This window comes from Lineus longissimus, chromosome 1 (genome assembly GCF_910592395.1).
Source record: "Lineus longissimus chromosome 1, tnLinLong1.2, whole genome shotgun sequence".
Lineage (NCBI taxonomy): Eukaryota > Metazoa > Nemertea > Pilidiophora > Heteronemertea > Lineidae > Lineus > Lineus longissimus.
This window is the reverse complement of record NC_088308.1, coordinates 22823400-22842969: the sequence shown is the minus strand read 5'-3', so window position 1 is coordinate 22842969 and position 19570 is coordinate 22823400. Positions and strand designations below refer to the sequence as shown.

The 19570-nt window shown below is 42.2% G+C and overlaps 2 protein-coding genes across 7 annotated transcripts; one reads left to right on the top strand and one right to left on the bottom strand.

Moving 5' to 3' along the window:
- Nucleotides 1-654: 654 nt before the first annotated feature.
- LOC135492674 (organic cation transporter protein-like) lies at nt 655-8056 on the top strand. 2 transcript variants are annotated; one of them, XM_064779266.1, is made up of 10 exons: nt 655-1106; nt 3771-3954; nt 4183-4286; nt 4527-4681; nt 5147-5315; nt 5607-5831; nt 6091-6317; nt 6718-6899; nt 7259-7410; nt 7745-8056. In XM_064779266.1, the coding sequence occupies exons 1-10, from the start codon at nt 961-963 to the stop codon at nt 7824-7826; spliced, it is 1626 nt and encodes a 541-aa protein (XP_064635336.1). In that variant the 5' UTR covers nt 655-960; the 3' UTR covers nt 7827-8056. The 2 variants fall into 2 exon arrangements, with proteins under 2 accessions (XP_064635336.1, XP_064635328.1); XM_064779258.1 differs by lacking the exon at nt 655-1106 and adding an exon at nt 2288-2801.
- Nucleotides 8057-8063: 7 nt separating this feature from the next.
- Nucleotides 8064-18148, bottom strand: LOC135492646 (gamma-aminobutyric acid type B receptor subunit 2-like). 5 transcript variants are annotated; one of them, XM_064779214.1, is made up of 15 exons: nt 17656-18148; nt 15181-15318; nt 13370-13540; nt 13031-13144; nt 12515-12580; nt 12006-12221; nt 11616-11858; nt 11300-11363; nt 10988-11077; nt 10453-10603; nt 10138-10270; nt 9742-9972; nt 9118-9456; nt 8673-8805; nt 8064-8355 (listed from the first exon to the last, which is right to left on the bottom strand). In XM_064779214.1, exons 1-15 carry the CDS (start codon nt 17887-17889, stop codon nt 8252-8254), a joined length of 2427 nt encoding a protein of 808 aa, XP_064635284.1. In that variant the 5' UTR covers nt 17890-18148; the 3' UTR covers nt 8064-8251. The 5 variants fall into 5 exon arrangements, with proteins under 5 accessions (XP_064635284.1, XP_064635290.1, XP_064635298.1 ...); XM_064779220.1 differs by having other exon boundaries at nt 8685-8805; XM_064779228.1 differs by lacking the exon at nt 9742-9972.
- Nucleotides 18149-19570: the final 1422 nt, after the last annotated feature.

Here is a 19570-nt window from a genome sequence, read left to right as displayed (position 1 = left end):
CGCTCATTCTCAAAAGCATACACAAACTTCACGCATATTCTCCCTGCCACATCAGTATTAGCTTCCAGCACGTATGTAGTGCTATACAACCTGGTCCATGGTGCAGGGTATTAGCAGGGAGATTAATGATTAGCCTATTCTATTTTAGTTGTATTCGAGAAACACTGACCGGAGTGATAAGGCAATTTCTGCAGGGTGGCCTACCGGAACATGCAGTCAGGGTATCAATAAACAGTTATGCCAGGATGGACAAAATATGTACAGTGGCCAGCGCTTGCTCTTTGATTTATTCTTTACTGATTGATGTTGTCAGTTTGAATTGCGTTCTGCATCTCTCCATGCGCCTGGCTTTGGCCCGACAGTGGCATTGGGTACGGGAGTGGGTAGGTGATATGCCTAATATGTGAGGCCCTTATTTGGACCTGCTGTCACTGGTCTCAATGCATTGTGCAAAATAGCGTACTCCAATCAATCTATTGGGGATTGCATGTAGATAGCAGCAATAAGTCCCTAAATGCAGTTCATTTCGTGTTTAACCTTTAATAAAACTTCGGTAACGTTAGAAATTTAATGTAGTTCAATCATCGTGCCCATTTAACTAATGTATATTACATTTCAACTTTGCCCGCTCCATGGGTATATGCTTAATTGTAATGCTGCTCCCGACATCACTCGAATACCAGAGTTAGTCGACTCCCCTCGCATCGGTCGTTCGCGCCGAGTATTGGCATGAGGTTCAGGAGGCATTCCCGATTGCCTCAAGGGACATTTGGATGTGACATCTGTGCCCAAGAAACGTGTTACATCTGAAATGAAACGGTTAAAGAAACGGGTAAAGAAAGTGTAGTATTTCTATTGTGACTGTATCTCAATCAATGTGGAATGCGAAACAGATTGTGGAATTCAATTTTCAGTCATATTGAGTGTGTCGTGATTTAATGGACCTACCTCATAAATACTATGGTGTCTTTTGACGAGGTTATATCACATCTGGGGAACTTCAAAAAGTCCCAGTTGATAACATACTTTGTGGGAGGAGCGTGTGTACCTCTCGGGGGATGGATGGCAATGGCCTCCATATTCATCTTGGGGAGCAGGGAATACAGGTATGCGGTTTATCTAAAAGGGACTTATTATAGGCAGGGCCAGATTAAGTTTAACAAAGTCGTCGACTGGTCTCTCTTTTATATATCACGGTACAGTATTGGCAGTACTTTACGCTTGTACAAAAAAGGTTTTGTAGGCCTACTCAAATCAGACCCACTTCCCTAACTGTGCATATTGGCATCATGATGATACCTTGACTACGGGCGGTTATTTCCGCATAAATAGAGGTTGTCTCAAATAGACATTTTATGTCGTGTTATGACTTGAATAGACGTTTGGTGGCGCTCGTTTTAACGGAGACGTATCTGAAATAAACATATTCTGTCGCATCTCAAATAGACATACACTCAAATAGACGTTTGGTGGCGCTCGTATCTCAAATAAACATATATTGTCGTGTTTTCAGCTTTTTGTGTATAACTCAAATAGACGTTTGGTGTCGCTTTTCAAATAGACATACACTCAAATAGACGTTTGGTGGCGCTGGCGTGCGGCAATTCTGGAGCAAGTTTGGAATTGGTTTATCTGCCACGACGATATTATTGTTATTGCTCTAAGCAGTGCACATGGCTATTTGCGCGCGTATCTAAGGAAATTCGAGACTTAATACCATTTCATTTTAATTGTAATTGGATTGTCAGTGTATTTAGCTATGGCAGAAGAAGAGAGAAACAAGTACATTAAATGTACATGCAATACATGCAATAGTGCCGCCGCTTACCGAAATGATAATGTCAATATCGCTGTTGCCGTCGTTAAAATTGATTCCAGCGCCACACAACGTCTATTTGGGGAACTTCCATTTTTGCGGAAAAGCGACACCAAACGTCTATTTGAGTTATTAACAAAAAGCTGAAAACACGACAATATATGTTTATTTGAGATACGAGCGCCACCAAACGTCTATTTGAGTGTATGTCTATTTGAAAAGCAACACCAAACGTCTATTTGAGTTATACACAAAACGCTGAAAACACGACAATAGTGTTTATTTGAGATACGAGCGCCACCAAACGTCTATTTGAGTGTATGTCTATTTGAGATACGACACAATATGTTTATTTCAGATACGTCTCCGTTAAAACGAGCGCCACCAAACGTCTATTCAAGTCATAACACGACATAAAATGTCTATTTGAGACAACCTCTATTTATGCGGAAATAACCGCCCATACTTGACCATTGCCTCCCCCAGATCCTGCGTATGTATGGTCCCGCGTCACAATTGTCTGGTCGTCTGTGGCTTCTGATCATGTCTCCTCTTGTCATATGTTCTATTTTCTCCAAATTCTATACAACAATCCATAAATATGTAGGCCTTTATACATGTACAATGTAATTTGAATATACATGTACAATACAACTGGCAATAGGTCTACCCACTATTGTGTGAATATGATAAGAGTCTTTCAAATGTATGAATAATAATAATGAAATATAGCTTCAAATAGCTAGGAAATAATTATAGTCTCTTATATAGAGTAACCATACTAAATGACCATACATGATGTTTCTGACAGAGAAAGGCTTTTGCTTAAAATCCAGACGATGGTCTCCTTCGACTCGATCCTCGCAATTTTGGGCGATTTCGGGAAGATACAGAATATCGTATTTTTCGCTGCAGCATTTCGTATTATCTTCTCAGCTTGGATGGGAATGTTGCCCGTTTTTGTGCTGGGAAAGAGAGAATACAGGTATATGTATAACAACATTCTTACGAAGTTCCTATCTTTCCCCATGAACGCTCAGTTCGAAACTATAGACGCAGAGTCGGCGAATTCATGAGTCGCATATGGCTGGCGCGAGTGGACAAAATTCAGATTTATGCCACGGCATAAATAGAATTGTGGTGCACCATAAATCAACCAATCAAAACATCGGATCTCGTGAATTATGCCGCGGCATTATTCAGAATTGTGCCACGGCATTAATAGGAATTGTGGTGTGGCATAATTCGACCAATCAGAAAGTGGCAATCGTTTTTTTACGGTGCGACGTAAATCGCACTTCCGTCCACAATTCCTATTTATGCCGTGGCATAATTCACGAGATCCGATGTTTTGATTGGTTGATTTATGGTGCACCACAATTCCGTCGCGGGGTCGGCGTGAGTGATGTTCAAGTGGCCGTTCTGGTTTATGTAGCCTGTACATGTACACGGTACCAATGCACCGGGGTGGATTTCCACCAACAAACGTTCGCCTACTTCAACAAAAAATGTGAGAAATATGACCATTATTGTGAAAAGTATATGTAGGCGAACTAGCCCCGGTCTCCCCTATATAAAGCGACTGACGATCTCAGTGCACACTACTCTGAATATCAACATGCATCGCGTGTCGGCAAGATCGCTGCCAGGATGGGAGAACGAGGCACACAGTTCAGAATAAGCATTGATAGCCTACTTGCAGGTACACGCTGCCATGGGAGAACGAGGCATACAGTTCAGAATAAGCATTGATAGCCTATTTGCAGGTACTCGCTGCCATGGGAGAACGAGGCATACAGTTCAGAATAGGCATTGATAGCCTACTTGCAGGTACTCGCTGCCATGGGAGAACGAGGCAAGGCAGTTCAGAATAAGCATTGATAGCCTACTTGTAGGTACTCGCTGCCATGGGAGAATGAGGCATACAGTTCAGAATAAACATTGATACTTGCAGGTGCTCGCTGCCAGGATGGGAGAACGATACATACGTAGTTCAGAATGCTGCTCACGAACAAATGATAAATGCAACCGTTCCAGTAGGTTCGAAATGTACTATGTACGATTTGGACGGCAACGAGACGAGATGTTCATCTTGGGTTTATGACCAGACCTACTTTACACCATCAGCTGTGATGGAGGTAAGAATGCGGATGGATTGTTTTATCGGGGCCCTGATCTCGGCTCCTACCTTACATTACGCTATTGCATCCGCTGCACGTATGTATGTATTGACAGGTTGGTATTGGGGAGCGGTCGCGCAGTTGGAAGAGTTTCGCCCCATCGAGAGATCCCGGCTGGTCACGGCTGAGTCAATATACTTGGCCCCCGTCTATGGTCTTTCTTAAACACTTTTCAATTCTTTTCAGTTCAACTTGGTGTGTGAAAGAATGATTTATCGTTCAAATGCTAACATGGCCTTCATGTTGGGCTTGCTGGTAGGAGGTGTGATAGGTGGCGAACTGTCGGACAGGTATAATCAACTGACCACGTTTTAAGCGCGGACAATATATATTAGTTTGCTTTTTTGGGGGGGACTCTTAATGGAGTTTGTTCTCTTGAATCCATGATTTTTAGTAGAAGGGTTTAGGCACATGCGCCGAGTGTTGATCTGAAGTTCAAGATGGTCACAGTATAAAGGCCTATATCGTTTTCTTTCCACTCCTAACGTTTCAAGGCATATACCATTTCCTTTCCACTCGTAACGTTTCAGGTTTGGTCGGAGGAAGGCGCTACTTTGCGGTGTCGCTTTGCAGGGGTTAGCGGGCATAACGAGTGGCCTCGTTCCCGAGGTTTATTCCTTCATCGTTATGAGATTTCTGATCGCTGTTGGTGGTACATTCGCTTATTCAGCTACTTTCGTCCTAGGTAAGACAGAAGAGTGAAATTGGTGCTTTGAACTGATGGTATCAGGAATTACATACTAATACAGACTATTTTCCGAACTGTTTGTGCAAAAACATAATTTATTGTGTCGACCCGGCGTGTAAAATCTTGGTGTAAAACTTAATTGTCGTAATATAATGACTGGACTATGACCAAAGGAATCATTTGATTCACAAATTTATTTATTTTGATCGCACAATAAACACCAAATTTCAGAATGAGTGCGAGGACTTCCATAATCATTTCCACGTCATTGCGCTGTCAGACTTATTTAGGAGTCATTACGCTTAAGGTAGATAATTATTCACCATATATTCAACCTTGCACGTGGGATGTTTTATAAACGCCCTGTATAAATGCTACCAGACACGACATGTTTGTATTTGAGATAAAAGAAGGTTTGCTTTCGAAATCTATTGAGCATTTTTTCTTTGTTTCACCTTCCAGTGATGGAAATGGTTGGTCCGTCCAAGCGGCAGTTGGTGGGAATCTGCCTGAACTTCTTTTATGCCATCGGGGTATCATCATTGACCTTATTTGCATACTTCATTAGAAACTGGCGGCATCTGACACTCGTTACGTCAAGTTTCTTTGCCTTGCTCATATCATACTGGTGGTATGTATGACCATAAACATTGTAGAAACAATTATTTACGATTCAATGCAGCGTTTGGGCTTTTTCGGGAAAGGTGCAGTTCTGTAGAATATTCTCAACGGGCTTTTTTAGATTACATGTACAATGTAGTACACCCTTGGCCTAAGGCCTTGGGCAACATGACAATCCTCCGGATTCAAAAATCCATATTGCCCTCGTTGAAAGGCTGATAAATGCCGAAAGTCTGAAGGTTGGTTTAACTGCACCATATATAGGCCAACTTCATTTATGTCTATTTCTGTGTGTTTTCAGGCTTATACCAGAATCTCCAAGATGGTTGCTAGCAAAGGACCGAAAGCCAGAAGCAATCAAGATAATTAGAAAGATTGCGCGCGTCAATAAGAGGGTGTTACCTGAGATGTACATTGAAGAACTGAACGTGGAACAACCCGGACATCACGTGAAAGAAGAGAGCTTAATCCATCTGGCGAAAAGCAGGACTTGTATGATACGTCTGTTCATCTTGATACTCAACTGGTTAGTTTAGAGTGCTAGATTTCTGAGCTCATAGCTGCTATCAATATCTATGATACATGATGCCCTTCCCTTATAACATTTCCCTAACCTGGTAGCGTTATGACCGAGCAGGACGAGAGCACAGCGCATTTTTGGAGCAAAAAAGGGCAAATATAAATTGCAAGAATGAACACGTCTTGGCCTTTTACCGACTAAATGGGGCGACATTTACCCTCTGCCCCTGTGACTTTTATTAACTAAATGCGTTTATGTGTTTCAGGGTAGCGATATCCACAGCATTTTATGGTTTGGCGTTGAATTCTGGTAATCTCTCTGGTGATCTATACATCAACTACCTGGTCATGTCACTGATCGAAGTACCAGCGTACTTATTTGCTCTACTGGCCCCCTACAAGTTGGGCCGTAAAATCCCTCACACGTTCTGCATGCTCCTTGGAGGAGTTGCCTGTGTAGCTTCTGTGTTCGTTGTCCTCTTTGGAAATGACGGTAAGTTTTGATAAGATTTGTCTCCTTCAGAATAGGTTCTCAACTAGTGCGCCGTATTAAAAGAGGAATTGTTCTTGCAGTGTGTCTGGTTCAAGAGTGTGGCAACTGCTTGTCTTTTCGGGCTGTCACAGTGACACCGCAGTGCGGAAAAAATCATTTCTTGCAAACGTATGTATGTGCAAACGCATAATCGCCATTTCATCATCGTTATCGACATTTCATCACAACATTGTCGTCATCATCATTAATATCATTATCATTGTTATCTTCATGAGCATCGTCATCGTCATTGTCATTGTCATCGTCTTCGCCATCGTCATCGTCACTTCGTCTCACCATTGCTATCACCTTCTCTAAAAACACTCATTTTACACAAACAAACTCGCTTTACTTCTTTCAGGCACCGAGTGGGTAATAACTGCTTTATCTACAATTGGTAAATTCGGTGCATCTGCTGCATTTGCCTCGGTCTATGTCTACACTGCCGAAGTCATCCCAACCCCACTCAGGAACAGAGCCGTCGGGATATGCGGGATGTGTGCTCGGGTTGGCAATATGATATCACCCTATATATCAGACCTGGTAAGTACAAGTTCGGTTGCTAGCCAGTTTGTCACCTGTCAATTTGTTCCCGAGCACCGACCAATAGCTTATTTTAGGTAGTTTTTATGTATACCCCCTCCAAGGCGGGATGAGTGTTTTTGCGTGCCACTGCGGTTAGGGGCCAATTAGGTGTCTTGGCCTTGTGGCTCCGTCTTATTCGGCCAGCCCTGATTTCAAAGTTTTCCAGTCAATATAGGAAACAAAAAATAACGATATATATCTTGAACATTTTTAGAACTCATCTCCTGAGCTGAGCGTGACTGTGTATTATAATAGATTTAAGAAAAACAAGGGGAACCTCTCTCTTCCTTCTGGTAAAACTATACGTTTCATTCTAGGGCGAACTTATAGATGGCCCTTACTCGGATGTTCTTCCTCTGATCGTCTTTGGAACGCTCTGTGTCATTGCCGGCATCCTCAGCCTATTCCTGCCAGAGACTTTCAGAAAGCATTTACCCGAAACCATAGCAGAGGCGGAAGCCATTGATATGTAAGTCTACATGTATCTCGTGGTCATGTTGCCAAACTGGTGGGAACTTTTTTCGGGCAAAGTGTTCTTCGGAATCTTTATAGTGGGCTGTGAAAAAGAATGTCAGCAACTTTGTTGGTTTGGCGTTCTGCATTGTTCGGATTTCGTTCCCTCTTGGTTCTAATCGTGCCAATCGCAGGTGGAGCTGCATTACAGTGAAAAAAACCGCGGACAGTACACACAAATGCACACAAATACTATAATTGTACCGGAACGATAATCATACCACCTTACCTTATTTGTTTTTCTGTTTGAAAAAGGTCTTGCAATAACAGATATTTCATTTATTTTCAAGGAAAAGAGCAGTTTATAGCATCTCGGAGAACTCTGACAAGCAGCAGAACGAGACTGAAATTCCTTTGAACATTACTTCCTAGGAACTACATTCTACAACTAGTTACATGTTCTTAATCGATATTTACTCCCAACTATTTTCATTACATCCCGTCACAAAAACAAGAAAACTCCCATCAGTGTTTCTAAGAGATTATTATTTGTGAAGTTCGATCTGTCAACACCAGTAAACGGATTGGATGATGTTAACAACATTCAATATTGCCAAATACAATATCCGGCGTGTGACCAAGTAATGGAGAAAGTGTTCCCAAGTGATATAGTACGACTAAATAAATGTTTTCCGATGTTATACTTAGTTGTTACCATTCAATGCCCGAAATGTTCAGACGTGTTTGTCATAACCGAACGGGACCGCTTTGTTGATTCAGAGATGTCAGTTACTAGCTGGGTAAAATGACATTTCCAGATTGGATGTTATAATTCCTTGCAATGTTTTATCAATCGATCACGTCGTCAACTCCTCTACGAGACACCCCCGGCTGCTTTTGGCTGGTCTAACTGTGATCACCGAGAGCGACGTCGTGGAGTTTCCATCCGCGATTCTTGAATCTGATAAAGACAGAAGCAACACTGGTCATGATGACGGAACTGGTACATGTATACAAAACTTAAAGCTATGTGGATGAGATTTCTAGCTATCGTTTTCTGTGCAAACGTCCAACGAGCGTCCAAACGCTTGTCCCGGGGCAATTAACGATGACCAAATTGTACAGTACATACATAAAGGTCATCCGTGATTTCATTGAAGCAAATCATCATCTTAAACCGCGGTTATGCAACGGCCATTGCTGTAAATCAGAATTTTGACAATTTCAATCAAGACACTCTAGTGGAATCATATCTTAGTGGACATTAGGCCTACTCACTGTTGTTTCTACCTTGAGTTGTGAGGTTAATGGATCTCTCTGTTCCTGTCACAGAATGCTCAGACTTCGTACCGATTGATGACCCGTCTGCTGTGAACCGGCCAATTGTGACCTTGTTTACCTTCAACATCGCCTGTAAAAAACGTGACCGGTGTGAAAGCATCAGAGAAAGTCTTACAAAACCCAGTGGCTTTAAATTTAGTTTAGAATAGATTACGTTTTCATAAGCGTCACACAATCGGGAAAATGCTCGATTGGAGGTGCATTTCTGATACATAAGGCATGCTGACATCATGTCTGTGATCTCATGCCATATATACCTGTATATCGCCATTGGTTGGTCGTAGCCTGGATTAAGAAAGTTTTGGCCTTAATGAATTTGGGTCAGACGTCATCACAAAAACTACCTACTGCGACTCCATTAAAAAACTGGGCGATCACGTACCTTTGGGACAAATATCAACAGGAGAGTCAGTGTGGTACAGAATATGACCAAAACGGATATGAGACCGTAGCGCACGGTGTACTGCTCGTGTGTCAGGATGTGACTGATGGGGACGGCAAAGGCACTTAGCACCGTGATGTTGTACACGCACACACATATGCTCTTGGAGTCGTTCAGTCCCGGGATGTTAACCTTCCGAGTCTCCCAGGCGATGAAGGTCCCTATGACGAGGATCAGACCCTTGTAACTGTAGACGGCGATTTGCCAGTAGTTGATGTACGCACTGCTGCAGCCGACGTAATTTGGGACTACGATGAGGTCATCGTTGTTTGGGTCAATCTGAATGTATGTAGGATATCATGAACATGTACCGAATTAATTCGATCGAACTTGAAGTTTCATTTGTCATAAGAGTGGGGCTGAAGTCAATATTAGTGGGCCGTTTTCCACATTACCGTAATCCGCGGTACGGCCAAAATACACCCCTTAAAAATACTAGGTATACTTTTAGTGCGGTACACGAGTATAGGGACATGATGGCAAACCAGTCAATAGGTCCTTGCAGATAACCCAAAACTTGTTAGCGGGTCGTGCCATCAACATGCAATTATTGCAACAACCTACCCGACTCTCTGCTTGTAACGTAAAGCTTCTGAGCCGATCAAACCCCATCCAAAGGCCAAGCACGAGGGCATCACAACCGATCAGTAGAGAGATGATGGCAAACAAGTGATGGTCTCGAATGATTTTTTTCTTGAGCGCCTCATTCGTGAACAGCATGTGTGCCCGCCACATCTTTGCAAAGACGGCGCCGAAAGCCATGGTAAAGGCCACACTCGTCAGCCACACTTGCACCTGAAATGGGGGCCGCGCAATAAACAGATTGGTTAGAATGTACGATACCTTTGTTAAAAGATCAGCGTTGGTCTTACGTTACACTGAATATGCCACCTACGTTTCATCAAACATTTCGTGACACTATTTGTCATAACTCTTCGTAACATAGAATATGCCACTTACGTTACAAAGTATTGCGTAGGCATCCACCGTTACCCATCGTGAGTCGATAGAGGCTAGGATGACAGACGCGTACATGATGATTGCACCGATACAAATGAAGTTATTCAATCTTGGGGATGACATCTTTATCACCCTGAAATTACAGTGATGGGAAATAAATGCAAATTCGCTCGAGATGAATACACCTGGCGAGATCCGGAAGACGATTTATTTTCACCATTTTCTTGTGAGTTGACCTATCATCAGCAGACGTGGAGTAAAATGGGTTTTTGTCTTCGTAAATTACTAATTATCCTCTTATCATCTTATGTTTACCTGTTGTTTCTCTGGTGTATATTAAACGCCAGGAATCCCACGGCCGTCATTGCTCCAAACAGACACAGGCAGTTGATGACCACAGTCAAGGCGAGCGGGAGGACTGTAGTCTCTTCTCGACGCTCGAAACTATCCTTCGGCGGATATCCACCTACGAAATTTAAGAAGTTATTCGTCGAATAATTCCAGGACCACATTTAATTTTTTTGGTCATGGGCAAGGGGGGGAGCAATACGCTTTCTTGGGGTGAGGAGGAAGGGGTGGGGGCTGTGGGCAACGCCCACTTTCGCCCGAAATCTGCATAGAGAGTTTTTTTCGTATGCAGAGTTTTACCACGGACCAGTATCAATCAATAGGCCTATATGTAGGCCAGTGATGATTCAGATAAAGCAGCCTTAGGTCTATTAAAACGGTAAGTGAGATTAAGTTTGTGCGCCTTTTCCGTCGCATCGAGAAACTAATTAAGGTTGCATGACGTAACTGGTGTACATGTACATCACCCGATGTGACCCTATTTAAGAAATAAAAGTCTAACCAGGCCATACGATCTTGTCATCCTTGTACCATTCTATATGAGGGTGCGTCCTGCTATCATCATATTCTCCCACGTCATGACTAACGTTGTCTGAAAAATCAGAAAACGGTTAAATCACCATGCGTACAAGTATGTCTTTTTATTTCGCCATTCTTTACATGAGATTCAGTTCCGCGTATCTACCATATGCTAACTAGTGCCAATATTAAAAACCATCCTCTTCCACGAGTTTGGTCTGCCACAGGCTGACATTTTGTATCACAGTAAAATACAAGTAACTGGTCACAGCAATTTTTTCACAAGCCTCATCACCTCGCCATTGCCGAATGTGTGTAGTTCCTAACCGGGTTCCGTTTTTGGTGAAGGCAAGGGGCCCCTGCAACGACAACGAGGATGCCATTGGGTACATTATAGAGTGCCCATGAAGATCAAGACTGTACCAAGATTGGGATATGATACATGTACACCTTCTTGTCAATACAAATACAAGTTACTGTAACCAAAAACATATTACTTCGAAGTACATGTACGGGCTACCCGATCAATGGAGGCATCTGACGCACTCAGGCACACGAACTTAAGCCATTGTTTAGACAAGAATCAAGAAGAAGAAAAAATGTCAACGTACGGTCGCACCATAGAAGTTGGTCTCCTCCAAAGCCTCCCGCATCACAGCTAACATGCCACTATCTTGATATGTGAAGTCTTCAAGCCTTTTGTTAAGAGGTTTTAACTTCTCGATGGATTTGTTGAGAGCTACTCCGATAGCCCATGCGGCATCATAGGCATAACCATGACTGTATGACAGGTCATTTTGCGGCAAGAGATGGGCGTATCGCTTAATTGCCCGCTGGTCGATTTCAAGTGGGGTCTGAAAAAAATCAACCAAAGAAATCTCTTGGAATAAGTAATTGATACCACAATGGGAGTATCAGTTGTCTCACCTTATATCACCGCGACGGGGGATCTGAAATGTAGGCCAAAACTGCAGCGAAATGAAACTTTAAAAGATCCTTACCATTCCAGAGATAGTTGTCACATTTGCGTTGCTCAGGTAATCCATCTGCCCCAAGCTAAGATAACCTTCCGCCGCCTGGTAGAGTTCTGACGTGGTGCATTCATGTGGGGCGGGTGTTCCCCAGGACAGGTCCAGCGTATGGGGCCAGCCAGGCGTGGCAGCAAAATCCAGCAGAATCCATTGGTACTTTTTACCGGTCAGTCCAAGTTTTAAAGCCTGAAAAAATGCAAACTTGTAATAAAAAAAGCTTCTAGATTTTTTTTGGGAATTCTTCAGCATTTCCCGAAGTATTTCTTGGAAAGAAACGATTGAATCGATCAACTATCGGTCTTGCGACATGACGTCGCCATAGAAACGAAGAACATGTATGACCGCAGGTCCGTAGCGTCGACGAAGTGAACCGAACCTGGGCGCTTTCACTGTGTGCCTCACTTGGGCGCGGTGCTGCTTAGATTGATTTTATAAGAGGGGGGGGGGGGGGGGTGAGGCTGAAATCGATAAAAGCTTACCTCACAGAATGTTTGGCGGACGTATAAATCATGAACATTGGACACTATGATCCTTGCATCATATTGCTGGAAGGTGAATTAAAGACTGCAACAACTGGTCATACAGGTTTGGCCATGCACGTTCAAGACTTGTTTCATTCACTGATGTGAAATTATTGAGATAAACGCAATATATGGTCTTGAAATAGCATATACCATGGTACCCTTACCAAACATTATAACAGTATATCATGATACCTTGATTGCAATATTTTTTTGTAATGGAATTCTTCATTCAAAACTTTCGCGGTGACCGAGTGGTCAGCGAGTAGTGGTATTGTTTGAACGAGGACTTTTTAAGTGTGACTAAAATTTTAAAGGATTCAGATCGATCCCCGCCCAAAGGTTGAGGCATGAAAAAGCGTTGTGACCCTTATTCATTTTGAGCTTAATGACTTTGTAATACGAGGCAATCAGATGCTTGCCTCTTGTTTTGCATTTTGACTGTGCTAACATAGGACAATAAGTCAATATTACCTTCATAAGTTTAAGTTTGCTTCGGATATGAGCACTTTCATCTGACTGTAGGATAATTGACCCCTTCACTGTAAAGTTATATGCCTGAACAAGAGAAACGAAATGGTCCATTTGCTGAAAATAAGATAGATATCAATCAAAAGTGAATAATTTTAGCGCTGTTTTTGTCGCATTACGCGTATGTTTGCTTCTGAATCAGTAAAACAAAAAACAATCGACATCCAACTTATCTGAGATCAATCCGATGATTGCTCCTGAAATGATCACCGAGGAGAGCCCCGTCCTTTCGGTACAGAATAAAATACTGACACGCTTTACATGTACATGTACCGCACTCACCGAAAAGAATGGTTCTGTACTTGGTGTAACCGTGGCAACTGCCTCCCAACTAAACTCTTTCATGAGAGCTATCCTTACGGGATTGTACGACCTGTCCTGAAAGTTGACTCGGTACACATTGGGGAATCGAGTCCGATCATCCAAATCAGAGGACCTTGCAGAGTAAATTAACTGAAAAAAATCATGTGGACAGGAGGATGGCATAGTCGGTAATATCAGTTTTTATCGGGTTATTTAGAAAAAAACGGCATGTCTTTGAATTTGAATTCGAATGGGGGGGGGGGGGGGGGGGGAGGTCGCGATGGCTTATTATAAACCGCGAGATGCGGAATGCGAAATCGCGGGATGCCAACCTCGGTGAGAGTACCATGCGAGCAAGGCGAGCATGAGACCGAGGCTGTAGTGAGAGCTATCCTTGTTTTGATTGGCCCAATGAAATAGACTCCGCTGTGCGATGTGTGGAATTTAACCTAATTTATTCCCCAGTTTCGATGGTCAGACTATCCCGTGCTATGTTTAGGGATGACCAGACGTTCACCAAGTGCATGCCCTGAGTTATCGGTCAATCATGTGTACGGTGACTTTTGCCGCCAGGCGTAAAGGGAAAATAATCTTGATACATGCAGCATCCTGAACCTTGTGAACCTTTGTGGTCAAGATGAACATGCAGTTGCATGTTACCTTTGTATTGTCTTCGGCCCTACTATAATGGAGAAGTGGACAGCAGCATCAGAACTGGTGATTGATTGTCGTTGTCCAAAATCTTGTGGCAGAAAATAATGATTACTCACCTCGCGATTTCGCGATTTCTCATCTCGCGGTTTATAATAAGCCAGTCGCGATATCAGACCTGACCATTATGCCACCTGCTGTTTTCGTTCGTTTGATCTGTTTTACATGTGTTGACCCCATTGAAATAGGCCCGATGTGCTACGTTACGCTCCGTTGTACACGGAGGGATGGGCTTGCCGATCTAAGTCAAGTCTAAGTCAAGTCGATTTTTGTGCTGAAAACTTCAATTTTTCTCGGAATGAATGTGAAGGAAGTGTTTGATGAACTGTTTGTGGACGATGAGTTTGCATACCGAATTTCCAGCGGTATTGCCTCCGTTACCTCCACCTATACGACTGGAGAAATATGTGTCATTTATCTGTATATCGCGCGCCTCACTTTGAGCTGGATTTCAAAATAACTTCACGGGGTTTGCCCTTTTAATCGTCTCTAGTCACTGTGTATTAAAGTTTCAACGCAAATCAGTCACAAAAACGCTACACTTGCCGAGATATCAGACCGCTGATTGAGCAATAGCGATGGTCAGTGGCCTCGCGCTAACTTGTTACCGTTGTGTGTACACCGATGCCTTTTTTTCTCTCGGGAAATTAGGAATGAAATGTGATTCGGACAGAGGCTAGCAGCGGATATGATGAAGAAAACCAACTGATGAATGGTAATATTGACTTTGAAAATGATAGCTCGTGCCCGTGATTTTAACCCCTTTAGGCCGAGTCCAAGTCATTCCGACATGTCTTCTGGTGATGATGAAGCGGACAGGTAGGAAACCTTTTCATGTCTCTCTTTTCACTTCATGAATATTGTGTTTTTATCGCTAGATGACGTGCATGTCTTGGCGGTTTTTTACCCAAAGACCTATCATAAGGGTATCTGGAACCATATTGATTCAGCTGGTCATCGTATGTCTGTCTGTCGGGCCGTTCGTCTGTCTAGCCGTGGGTCAACAATATAAATTGATTCAAATCGTGGGCCAACAATATAAATTGATTCAAATTTTGGTCTAAACATTCAGAACTCACCGACAAAAGGTTCCATTCTTGTATAACTTCTCCAACGGCAACTGCTGGCTCGGATTTGGCGGGACCGATCAACATTATCTTCACTGGCTTCTCATTACTGTATTCAAACAACGATCGAACGGCCAAGCTGGGCTTCCCCTAACATGTGTAATAGAAAGCAGAGATAATGGGTGATATGAATAAAGACTAGCAAATGCTTTTATCTAAATCTCCATGTACATTTACACAAGGCCTTCCCGTACAAAACCGGAGTAAAAGCGTTTGCTAGTCTTTATTCATATCACCCAATAATGTTACTTTCATTCTTTCAACAGAACAGGCTGTTCGAGGTCTCTCTCACCTTAGAAAAGGCCTACGCCGTTCGTTTAATATCGAGAGGCGAAGTTTAATGAAAACCATTGGTTATACGAGAAAGAGCACTCATTTAAATGAATGCCGGAATATTATTGAAAAAAATTTCGAACCCATATATCATACATATAACTGTGGCTGATATTGAAGCCGCGGCATGAAACAAACACCACAATGTGTTAGAACTAGAACAGTGACATTACAATGTCATTGGTAAAAAAAAAAGCTGCCGAACCGTCCAAAGCCTGTTTTTTTGCTATCTCACTTTCTGGGCGTAACCATTAGACACTGCTGCCTTTTATGGCCGTAGGCGACAGAGTATTTCTGCTTGATGATGCGTGAAGATCTCATGATCTTATGACATCATCGATTGGTCAGCCAAAGGAGCAGAACTCACTCGCCTTTCTCTTGACACTCGCCGAGGACATAACAGGAAGCGATCTTAAAAATTAGAAATATTTGCCCGAGGACATAGCACATTTTTATATCATTTTAGTCATCAAAGTAGATGCAAATGGCAGATGTTGTTTTCGTTATTTTTTCGCCAACGGCAAAACAGAGGGACTTTGATTGAATATTTTAATCTCACAACATGCAGATAAACGATAGCGTTGATGTTGTATTGTTTGCAAAGAATGTGTTTGTTATGAATAAAGGAAATGTCCAAGGAAATGTCCTTGGGAAATGTCAGAGTTAAGGCGTGATGAGAGATTGCGATTGAAATCTTATTTGATTCTGATACATAGAGAAATCAGATAATATCAACAAAGAAATTATGACTCCAGCTTTTTTATTTTTGATATTATATCGAAAGACCCATAACGTAACATCCAATCAGCTATATTTTTATTTTACTACGTGCTTCTCATGTATAGTGGAGCGCGCAGTGGCGTACTGTATGGTTCGGTGTCAAACTTTCACGTTCTTCGAACCCCAGTGTGGTCGCCGAGATCGAGCTCGGGTGTGCGCTCAAATGATGGCGGCCACCAATTTCCCCAGATTGTTCCTGTGGAGATCTCGTGACGGTTTTTGTGAAGCACTTTGGTGCAGACCTTTGTATGTACTAAAATTGTTGTATGAAAACCACCACGGTAATATGTTTGGATCGCAAAAGATCAGCACATCGATTTCGGCCTTTGATTTCCATATTTCACTACCATCACCATGACCATATATAATGTAAGTTAATTATGTATCCGAGATTGCAATTTCATTACCTCTACTATTTCATCATCTTTATATCGACAAAAACTAATTTGATGGATCCAGTTACATGTAATTCTCAATTATATTTGCGGCGGCCTTACTTTGAAAACTCGTTAGATTTTCCAAGACCTGTTTATATTCCCAAAGTCTTCATAGTCTATTTCTTTGGACAATCTGATCTGATCTGATCTGAGTTCATCAATGCTATTGATGATGTGAAGAAGATGTGATGACTAACAACGTCGCCTAATATCTGTTTCTTGTCCAGATCAGGCTTCGTGTCATATGAGTTTTATGATATGTAATATACATTATACAATCCTGTATTTCACTGCATATGTCTTCTGTTATAGTTAATCATTCAATATATCAGTTAGCACCGAAAATCATACCACGGCTATCGATGTTAATTGTTCCCATACTCATATATCAATAGGACCACAGAAATCATTGAATAAGTTGCCTACAAATGTTCGTACAAGTTCATTCTTAAGCCTTGTAGTGGGTTGTGACAGAAGTGTAATGGACTATCTCTCAATGATTTTATTTACCTACATGGAAATCAGAAGTTCTAAACATACACACACAGGTTCCTCACTTTCAGAATTTGTTCAATCGCTGGTTTCTTCTGAATCAGCCGATATTAGTTTATTTCAAGACCATCACCTTCTAATTGCTGCTAACATTTCAGTATGGCAGGGTAGCTGTACAGCGGACAGTGATTGCAGAACCTCTCCGGTGAGCACTTTCGAACATTTGACTGAGGTCATGTTGCGCATTTCCGAGTTCAGTGCGTCAATCTGACGATATCTTTGGCAAAACACTTCTACTCTTCTTCTACTAGTAGCACACGTGTACCTAAATGTATTATTCGCAATAAAAATAGAATAAAGGGACATTTGCAATGAAACCTCTTACCTGAGTATCTTTCATGTGAAGCACCAACTCATAATCCTTCAGAATCGCATCAGTGTTATTGATGTCCTCGAAAGCACTCTGTATGACATAGGGAAAGGTCTGAGCATGATACCACCAATGCTTAGACAAAACGCTAAAACCTCCTACATGTAACTGAGTCTTTCCTTCACCCTGTCTCAAAATGCTGAACAAAATCAGAATTGTTGTGAAACGAGTTGATTTAAAATATGCCATTTTCTTCCTCGCCTCCTTTTCGTTTGGCGCTCTTGCCTTCTCAAGCGTTCATGTAGCTATCAATGTAGGGAGTGACGTGAGTTCTTCCTACAGCGGCACACTTGTTCTGGTAGCGTACATCATATGAGTCTAATTTGAGGTGGTTTCGTGGCTTGTTCATGACTATAAGATACACGGATGTCGATTTGGGTTGTCCATGAACTTCCTAGCCATTGCTTGGTTTAAACCAATCTCATTCTGTCAGCAAACGTGCGCATTGTTCGAGTAGTCATGTAATTAGGCTGTCAGAACTTCTAACCAATTAAGGCGCGTACCACCACATCATGATGTGACGATCGATGGGCAATGCCAGGGGGAGGGGTAAGTCGTCAATGTCAAAGACTTTTAAAGCAATAACTGAAAATACGAGTATGCCTGTACATATACATGAGTTTGATGTGTATAGCGTTAAACAAAATCATTGCATCTTCAGACTTTCGGTCTTCCATGTTGCATTTGAAGCAATCGTACTAATTTGAATATGTGACATATAAAATATAATATATGACTTTTGCAGTCTGTTGTACTGCATGTACGATTTTCTTAAATATTTCCATGTCAGACTCTGCCACACCCGTGGTGTGTATGCGTAACCCAAATCAATGTGTAACACGATTTCTGCTGTTTGCTTCAAATAAGAAGTTTGTAATTTCATATTCTATGAATGACTCAGTCACGCCCTCGAGCTATGTATCAAGGTTCGAACAGGTTTTTAGCAGACGTATTCGGTGACTGTATAGTTGGTTCCAGACAAAGACTCCATCTGTTGCACTGGACCTTGCAACACTAAATAGATTTCCACCGATTTCGCATTTCCCATTGATGTTCGAGTATATTGGGCATCGGAAAAACTTTTCATTGGATGATTCCAAATACAACAGCATTCAATCGCCTTTGGATAAGCGAAGGGTTCTGCTTTCTCATATCGTTCGTCCTTCTGAGGCCGCGAAATATCGTATCACAAATATTGTAACCGAAAAATATCGTATCTCAACAAATCCGGTCACCAGAATTCTGGGTGACAGCCGCAACCTTTACATACTTGTACATGTACATGCGCATTTTGCGATGTACATGTACCGGTATAAATTTTATCAAAATTGCTTTGTTGGAGTGGGAATATACAACGTACATGTAATGCCAAGAGCATTTTCCAAGAAATATACCTTGCGTCTCACTGTATACGCATCTATCGTGTGCCGTTGAACGTCTTGCCTCAAATGCATGTATCTTCACTTGTACATGTAACTTAGTGGGATGACAATGCTTTAGGCGTGAAGAGTACCTGCGATTGGGTCACACTTGTCAAAAAGTCTCTTACAAGACGCAGAGTATCAGTCAGAATCCGACGCGGTCGATTGGCTTAGCCCTCCGCATCTGAGGTGGCGCTTGATTTATTGGCGGCTTGATTCTTTTGTTGTTTAGGATCGGCGATCTGTTATAAACTGCGGTGACATGGCGATAAACCTGACATCCCCTGAAGACGTGTTCCCGGGTTACATTTCATCGAATGTAACTTTATATTTTGCCTCCACAGATGAATTGGCAACACTGCAATATCTAGAGTCCATCTACAACGCCTATAACCTGTATTTCCCACCAATTTTGATCGTTCTTGGTTCAGTTGGAAACGTCTTCTCGC

Excerpts from the sequence above, each read along its gene's own strand:
- LOC135492674 (XM_064779258.1), top strand. The coding sequence starts at position 2,602 with ATGACCATACATGATGTTTCTGACAGAGAAAGGCTTTTGCTTAAAATC. Across the intron at positions 5,832-6,090 it reads TTCATCTTGATACTCAACTG|GGTAGCGATATCCACAGCAT; the intron begins GTTAGTTTAGAG and ends TATGTGTTTCAG. Across the intron at positions 6,318-6,717 it reads TGTCCTCTTTGGAAATGACG|GCACCGAGTGGGTAATAACT; the intron begins GTAAGTTTTGAT and ends TACTTCTTTCAG.
- LOC135492646 (XM_064779214.1), bottom strand. The coding sequence starts at position 17,889 with ATGGCATATTTTAAATCAACTCGTTTCACAACAATTCTGATTTTGTTC. Across the intron at positions 13,541-15,180 it reads AAGAATGGAACCTTTTGTCG|TTAATTTACTCTGCAAGGTC; the intron begins GTGAGTTCTGAA and ends GATTTTTTTCAG. Across the intron at positions 10,604-10,987 it reads TGACAAGATCGTATGGCCTG|GTGGATATCCGCCGAAGGAT; the intron begins GTTAGACTTTTA and ends TAAATTTCGTAG.